The sequence below is a fragment of the Prosopis cineraria genome, unplaced genomic scaffold (genome assembly GCF_029017545.1).
Source record: "Prosopis cineraria cultivar Desert tree isolate PC_DT_omini unplaced genomic scaffold, ASM2901754v1 PC11, whole genome shotgun sequence".
Lineage (NCBI taxonomy): Eukaryota > Viridiplantae > Streptophyta > Magnoliopsida > Fabales > Fabaceae > Prosopis > Prosopis cineraria.
Window position 1 is genome coordinate 18,668,058 of NW_026555342.1, and position 9,131 is coordinate 18,677,188.

General features: G+C 28.3%; 1 protein-coding gene across 1 annotated transcript; it reads left to right on the forward strand.

The window, feature by feature from the left end:
- Window positions 1-432: 432 nt before the first annotated feature.
- On the forward strand, window positions 433-7,733 carry LOC129286938 (protein trichome birefringence-like 38). Its single transcript, XM_054923045.1, has 5 exons — window positions 433-855; window positions 951-1,122; window positions 5,142-5,317; window positions 5,976-6,134; window positions 6,951-7,733. The coding sequence occupies exons 1-5, from the start codon at window positions 566-568 to the stop codon at window positions 7,237-7,239; spliced, it is 1,086 nt and encodes a 361-aa protein (XP_054779020.1). The 5' UTR covers window positions 433-565; the 3' UTR covers window positions 7,240-7,733.
- Window positions 7,734-9,131: the final 1,398 nt, after the last annotated feature.

Below are 9,131 nucleotides of genomic sequence, written 5' to 3' on the forward strand. Positions count from 1 at the left end.
TTTTATATTTTAAAATAATAAAATATTTTTAAAGTTGTCTCATAATTTAAAAGTAGTGGTTAGTTGCATATGGAAATTCCCTCATCTTTCCTGATTTCTGAATATTATTTTTTTTATTTTATTTTTTTCCCTTCAAGGACCGACTTCTTCCATTCCAATATGCTCAAACAGTTTCCAATTTCCAACCACAATACAAAACAATCCCACCAAGACCATCATGTCAGAAATATTTCTTCTCTCTTAAAATATGAAAAAAGAAAACCCATCAGTGTCCTCTTCCTCTGCCACCTCCATCTAGCACCCCCCACCCGTGATCCCACCAAGTACTGTTCTGTTCTGTTACCTTTTTTCTCTTCGACCTCTCTATTATTCCGCACCATCTTTTTTATATTTAGTAATACACTCACAGTCACAGTACAAAAAAAACCACAAGCACAGACGTGACCAACTCTCTTCCTTCTTCAGTCAATCTCTCTCTCTCTCTCTCTCTCTCTCTCTCTCTCTCTATATATATATATATAGCCCCTGCAAACCCAGACAACAAGTCTTACGTTCAAAATCTCAAATGGGTAGTCTCTGTTTCAGATTTGAGGTTGCTCTGTTTCTGGTGGCGTCGTCTCTGTTTTCTCTGCAGCAAGCCGAAGCTTTTAGGTTTCACAATGTGAGTGTATTGAGAGCAAGAAAACAACCAAGTGGGTGCAATATTTTCTTAGGCAATTGGGTTATTGACCCTTCGTATCCTCTTTATGAAGCTTCAAGCTGTCCCTTCATTGATGCTGAGTTTAACTGTGCCAGAAGACCTGATAAGCTGTATCTCAGATACTCTTGGAAGCCTGAGTCCTGTTCCTTGCCCAGGTACAGAGAGAGAGAGAGAGAGAGAGAGAGATTTTGTTCTGTTCTGCTCTGTTCTGTGCTAAATCTGAGACTGATATGAATGTGATTAATTACAGGTTCGATGGGAAGGATTTGTTGAACAAGTGGAGAGGGAAGAAGATAATGTTTGTGGGAGATTCATTGAGTTTGAATATGTGGGAATCGTTGGCGTGTATGATTCACGCGTCGGTGCCGAATGCGAAGACAGTTTTTCTCAGGAAACAATCACTGTCCACTGTGATATTCCAGGTTTGCTTTGCTTAGCTTTTTCCATTGGCTTTCCTTTTTCCTCTCTTTGGTTCCTCTTGTCTTCATTCTTCAACGTCAATGAATGATGCACTGTACAACATTGTAATAATTGAAGGTGGAAAAAAAAATAAAAATAAAGAACAGCTATCAACCCCTTGATGAGAATTATACGAGATGTGTGATAGCTTTCACATGAAATCATTAAAAAATTAATCATAATTACTTAAATGTCTAAGTTTGAGCTATAGTAGTATAATTGACAAATCTCAGGACGATTTGGGACTTAGAAAAAAAGAAATTGATCTCTGAAAAAAAAAAAAGATATGAAGGAATAAAAAAGTAAAGAAAATATTAGATTTAGTGACACTCAATTTTTGTGTTATTTAACAGCATAGTAATTTAAAACAATTTTTTTTTCATATTTTTCACTTTTTAGGTCAAACTTCCTTTTTCATATTAAATTGGTAGTTTGAAGGTCTAATTTAGATTTTTATAGTCATGAAAATAATTATATCTAGCGTAAATTCTGTTACATCAGCCTACCTTCTAATCTATGTGTATACATGAGTATTAAGCATAAAAAATGTAATTAATTTAATGAAACCAAGGTTTGAGTTGGATTTGGAGGGAAAAGAAAACATGAGTTTGTTGGAGTCTTGGAGAGAAAATAAAGCTTAAAGAATACTACTATTACTTTTCCATAGTTGACTTGGTAGAAAAAAGATTCTTCTTGCTTGGCAAGTAGTCATCAATTTTGAAATGAATAAGATAAAATATTTAAAGAAAAACATAATTTTACGTTTTTGTAGTTTACTCCAACTTTATTACAGTTCTTATATTTTTTTTAATATTTTAGATCATTTAAAAGACTAAAAAAATATAAAAACTTATAACAAATTTAAATAAAGTATTAAAATTTAAATTTATATTTTTTCAATATTTAAAATTAAAACCCTTCAATGAAACCGAAAAAACACTCTAAACAATCCGTAGGGCAATTAGGTAGTATATTGATATAGGATGATGATGATATATATATATATATATATATTTTCACCAGCATAGGATGACGATATTGGACCAAATTGGTTATAATATATGTCCTATGAACACATGCTTCAACCGATTTTATTCTAAAAAGAATTTATGATTATTTTTATAAGTAACTTTACATAAAAATATAAATAATTAATTATGTCTTCCTATTTTATCTATTCTGTAATTTTTTATAAGTAAAATAAAATGTTACAGAAGAGATTATATTTTTAAGAAAAATGCATTTAATCAGGATAAATTGAGATTTTTTTTCCAAATAAAATTAATAATTTAGCTATCTCCCATTGATTTTGATGATATAATTAGAAATAATTTATATATAGAATCAAAGTATTTTAATAAAGGGTTTGAGTTGTATTATCACTTGTCACAATTTAATTAAATTTACCAAGGTTGTAATATACTTATATACACAAGAATGGTCAAATTTAAATAAATTAATTATATATTAAATAATTAAAATAATAATAAAAAGAAGGCAAAGTGATTTGGTTGCCGTCAAAGAACAGGCTGTAAGCAGAAGATGCCAACCTGTGATTAATTACAAGGGAAGCCTCAATTCAATGATTATTTCCTTCTTTTTTGTTTAATCACTATCAACACCTCAACTTGGTCCATACACTTTTTATTCTTTAATTTTTATTTTAATTTAATTAACACCTTATATATGTCACTTCAAGACCCCAAGAACACACAAGTTTATGCCCACCCACATGCCCTCCAATGGCAAAATTAATATTGATATTAACATTTAAAGGTTGTAGGGAAACTCTTTTTATATAGATTGCAGGAATAAAATAATTTTCATATATTTTATTTTACTGGTACAAAACTATATTATTATTTAATTTAATGGTGGATACTAGAAATCTTCTAGGTCTGTATTGAGCAGAGAGCTGTCATTTTGATGATCATTTATTGCATGCTTCATAAAAAAGACAAATTTTATATGTTGCTTTGGTTTGCTTACTTCAATATATTGTGAATTTAAATTATATATTTTATTATTATGTTTGAATAGAAGATAATATAAAATAATAAGAAGCAGGATTCCCGCCTGTTTCGGGCGAACAATTTCAGTGTTCCTTTTGGTCCTCTTGTCTTGATATTTGTGCCGTCACTTTCAATAAGTGTTTTAATTTTTATCATTTTTATCTAATGACTTTAAATATTTTAAATATTTTATTTTTATATTGATATGTTGTCTCTGCTCTTGGTTTTAAGTAGTTTCAAAGTTACTTAAATTTAAAATTACATTTTATTTTAATATTTTGTTTCTAAAAAATTAATAAATTTAATTCTTATAATATTAATTTAGTTATAATTCAATCCTTAAATTTTAATTTATTATAACTTACTCCTTCTAATCTTATTTATAAGGTAAAGAGAAGAATTTTTTTATCCTATTTATAAGTCACGTTATTAAATTTTTATCACAAATTTTTTTTTACCCTCCATTAATGTTAAAGAGAGAAAATATATTATTGAAGTATGCATATTTAATAGGGACAAAATTAAAAATTTATTGAATTTTAAGACATAGTTAATAAGTTTTAAGAATTTTTTAATACTAGTAAAATATGTTGGAAGTAACTTAAAAATAGAATCAAAGGAGTAGTCCTTATGGTTTTAATTTGATTATAACCCATCAGTACCTAAATTTTTACTTTTACAAGTTTACCCTTACAGTTTTAATTATTTGAAATATTGATGCCTTTATTGTGAAAAATAAAATCACAAATATTAAAATTATATTAAAATTTAGGACAAATATTTTAAGTTACTAAATTCTCTTAATCTTTATAAAGATTATAAAGATCAAAATTTAAAATAGTTTTAATACTTATAATTTTATTTTTTAAAATATAGAAATAAATATTTTAAATAATTAAAACTAATGGGATTGAGTTGTAAAAGCTCAAGTTCATGGATTGAGTCACAATCAAATTAAAATTATAAAGATTAAGTTACAATGAGTTAAAATTTAATAATTGAGTTACAATTAAATCAAAACTATATGAATTAGATAATTAATTTTTTTACATAAAATAAATATAATATGGAAACAATTTTTTCAACTAAGAACTTCAAGGCACACATAAAAGTAAAAAATGAATTTGAAGTTTGGAATACATCTGGCCAGACAGACAAATAAACATAGCCCTTTAGTCTATTGTAGGATTTGGATCCAGTTAGCAAATAGAGTTGAGAGCTGAAAGTTGAGGCTTGAGAATGTTGCTATTGCTAGGGAGCTTTTGTGTCGTTCTAGAATATATTAATATATAATTAAATTAAATTATTAAAAAAGAAAATATTAAGAAGGAACTTTGAACAAGAAGTTATAATCAAAATGAAATTAATAAATTCTGTTTTATAATTATCTATAATTTAATTCTACTTAACTATAAATTTAAGTATTACCAAGATCAAATGAGAGTAGCTCTTCTAAAAAGTAATTTTTTCATCTATATTTAAATACTTGACCTTTTTGATCCAATATTTGATGATATAGTGAAATAGTTTTGTTGTCAAAAAGGTTGAGAAAATAATAAACAATAAATGAATATCAGTGATAAGAAAATAGTGGATTGATGTTAAAATTAAATGTATCAATTAATAATCCCAATTCATGCCAATTATGCAATTATTCTTCATTTATACACAAAAGCAACGTTGAAATTGACAGAACACGAGCATGTATGGAGATTTATCTTTACTCCTTCCCACGTGAACATTTCATGGGAACAGCAATATGATTTTATTTATTTATTTATTTCTTTTTCGAAAATTTTATTTTATAGTGATGATGGGTACAGAACGGACCCTCGTGACTCATAATTAAATGAAGTTCATCATTCACTGTCGGTCTCTAATCTCTAATATCAACTTTTGTTCTGTGGTTTCAATTCTCCATGGGATAAAGTGAAATTTAATTGGAGGGGATTGTGATTGTGTGCGTGCAGGAGTACGGGGTAATGATACACCTGTATCGCACGCCTTATCTAGTGGACATAGTGAGAGAAAATGTAGGGAGAGTTTTGACATTGGACTCAATAGAGGCGGGAAATGCGTGGAAAGGCATGGATGTGTTGATCTTCAATTCTTGGCATTGGTGGGTCCACACTGGAAAATCTCAAGGGTATATTATTTCACTTCCTCCTTGGCGCTTATAGCCCTTTTGTTTTTCTTTTTAATTTTAGTTCATTTAATTAATTTATTTTTTAAAGGATTAAATGTCAATTTTACTTTAAAATTATAAATCAAGGAGCATCTGAAATTTTTAACTTATTTTTGATGTAATATTCTCTTTTAATTTTTAAAAACAGTATAATAATACATCTATTATTAATATAAGTTAACTTTAATCGTTAGTTGATTAAAAATTTATAAAATGACCTAAAAGTAATAGAAAGGATCCAAAATTATAGATAATAATTCAAAAAATATAAAAAATGACAAAAAATTTTATTAGTTTTTTTGTAATTTTTGAGATCATTTTTATAATTTTTTTGATCAACTAATATTAAAGTTAATATTTATTAATGGTATAGATAATATTGTATAATTTTTAAAAATTAAAGGGAAACATTGCAAGAAAATGAATTTAAGATTATAGGCATTCTTGGACCTATAATTTAGGGCCAAATTTATCATTTATCCATTTTTTCTTAAAAAAAAACATTGGCATGAGATATGTGCTTTCATTTTCCATATTAAATTATAGTGAGTGTGGCTCTTGTGTGGATTTAAAACTAATTCTTATTCATTTTATTAAAACAAATTGAGTTGATAATCAGATGGGATTACATAAGAGATGGTGGTAAGCTGGTGAAGAACATGGATCGTTTTCAGGCATACTTGAAGGGAATGAGCACTTGGGCAAGATGGGTTGATCTTAATATTGATCCCACCAAAACTACAATCTTCTTCCAAGGCATTTCTCCCACCCATTATCAGTAAGTACATATATCCCATCACCATATCTTTATTTATGAACAAGAGATCAATTAGTTTGACACCCTACACAACACAATTAAATGCTACCAGGTTCGTTGACAATTTAGTGTATTGTCATACTAAGTTGTCAATGAACGTCATGGTATTTAATTGTATGCCCAAAACTTGTGTGTAATTCTCGCCCTTTATTGATTTCTATACTTTCTTACACAAAATGAATTGAATTACGTTGAATAAGTTACCTCTAATTAGGTTATGGTGGCAATGCTCAATTTTAACTCAGTAATATACTAAATATCATATAATTGTATATAAATGGGGGGGGGGGAGTGATAGCCTTTGAAGTAGGGAAATGACAATTGGGTTTTATGAAATGTGATAATTACATTAAGGTTCAAGTGACTTCATTGAAATTAAATTTTTATGTGAAATTATTTTAGTACCTCTCTACAACTAATTTCATATGGTTCACAAATTTAGTTCCCATAATGACTAAAATGATTTAGAAACTTACAACTTTTTAAATTGTAGAGGAGTATTAAATTAATTTTGTAGATAAATTTAATTTTAAAGAAGTCTCTTGAAGCCTCACTGTCATTATCACATTTGCGGAACCAAATTATCATTTTCTTATTTCAGAGGGATTTATTTGTCATTCTCCCATAAAAAAAAATCTATCCAGTTAGCTTATTTCTCCATCTTATACTTAAAATGAGTTATAATCTAAGCATTTTTGTGTGCCAACAAGAAAAAATAAGATAGAGTATCAACTAAAACACATTTTGTTGATATTGTTGTAATTAATACAAAAACAGAGGAAAAGAGTGGAATGAGCCAAAGAAGAGTTGTAGTGGACAACTAGAGCCATTAGCAGGGTCAACATATCCAGCAGGTCTGCCTCCAGCAACTACAATACTCAACAGTGTGTTGAAGAACATGAACACTCCTGTTCTTCTCCTTGACATCACCCTCCTCTCCCAACTCAGGAAGGATGCTCATCCTTCCGTCTATGCCGCCGACCGCTCCGGCAACGACTGCAGCCACTGGTGCCTCCCCGGCCTCCCGGACACATGGAACCAGCTCCTTTACGCATCTCTCACTTGAACTACCCATAGTAATGGAGATCATCATTCAAAGAAAGATAGATGGAGAAGAATACAAGATAGGTTTTATTTCCTCCCTTATGATCCCTCTGTGGATTGTCTTTATTATGACATAGGAGAGAGAGATCAGAAGAGGGAGAGATCAGTTCTTTTAGTGATGATTTAATTTCCATTGATACCTGACTAAATTGAAGTGAACTCTTTTTTTTTTTTTTATAGATATTTAACATCAAGTTGTTTTCATAAAATTATAACATGTGGATGTTGGGTATTATTGCATATTATAGTGATTCTTTACAAAAAAATTATTCCCCACATGTTATAGTTTAGTTGGAGAACTTGTTAGTGAATACGTGGAAATTAAAATTGCATTTGAGTTTTTTCTTTTCTTTCATTAATGATTGGAGGGTGGATACTAGAAATGAGTAAATTGATCTGTTGTAAAATTGTAGGCTAATGATCATTTAGTCACAGAATGATCGATGTTGAGCTTTAGTGTCTCTTGTTGCACAATTTATGTACAATAATTTATATTAATAATAATGTTATTGCGACTAATTTATGAACGAAAGGTGTTTGTTGCCAAAGATGAGTAGTATGAACTCAGCTTGACCAGCCCTTCCTGCCTCTTATTTCTCTGATTTTTTTTAAAAAATTTAATAACCTTTTAAGAGAAACATTTTCCATGTTACATCAAACATTTTTTGCTTATTTTTTCTTTTCTTTTATGTGTACACTAAATAGTATTATAGCTATATCCTTCTTTAACCAAAAAAAAATTAGGCAATTTAGGTCTTGGGAAACCAAGGTGTGAACATGTTTTTTGGTTCAAAAAATACTTGTAAAGGTATTTAAAAATGGCTAGCCAAGTTATATTTCTACTCTATGTCCTTAATTCCCTATGGGACTTCAAATTCACGTTACTTCATTTTTCATACCAAAGGTAACTTGGATTTCAAAATCTTCAAACTTCAATGACTTATGTAGGACGCATTTAAAAAAATAATAATAATAATATTATATATAAATTACTTGATGGATTATTAATTAAATTTTAATTTCTCAACATAACTGGTTTTGCAATTTATCAGAAAGAGATTTGATATGTAATTTAATATTTTTATATGTTCTTAAACATCTCTCTCCTTGATTTTGGTGATACGATGAAAGGTGACTTGTATGTTATAAATATAGTACGTAAATTAGAAAAAAAAATTAATTTTTTAATCCTTCAACTTTTAACTAACTTATAACTAAATCCCTCAATTATAACTTATTGTGACTCAATCTCTTGACTTTTAACTTGTCTATAAATTAGTTACTTAACTTTTATTTTATTATCTTTTTTTTTATGTTAACTTAGATTTCACGTCAAAAGATAAGGGAAGGATATTTTAGAGCAAAATATAAGCATTTTTTTATCCCTCTTATTTGATAAAGATAATTTTTTAAAAAATTTAAAAATAAGGATTAAGTTATAAGTGAATTAAAAATTAATGGATTGAATTATAGTAAGTTATAGTTGAAGAATTGAATTGTAGTAAGTCATAATTAAAAAATTAAATTTTAAATAATTAAAAATTAAAGAATTAAAAAATTAATATTTTTAAAAATTAATAAGATAAATAGGGGAAAGGACGCGTGATAGAGAAAGGGTCCCATGCTGGAAATAGTAAATAAAGACATGTCGTTGGACCACTTTTTTTCTGTGATGGTTCCCGACATCAATGAAAGAGACTCTCTATCGCACTTCTTGTTCTTTCTGTTTGTCAGCTGGTTGGCTCTCTGACAATTAACGTCGGTAATTCAGACGAATCGAGTTTATTCAAATTAAATTCAATTTAAATTAGATTTATTTAAATTAAATTTAAAAAATTTTACTCATTTTAAAAA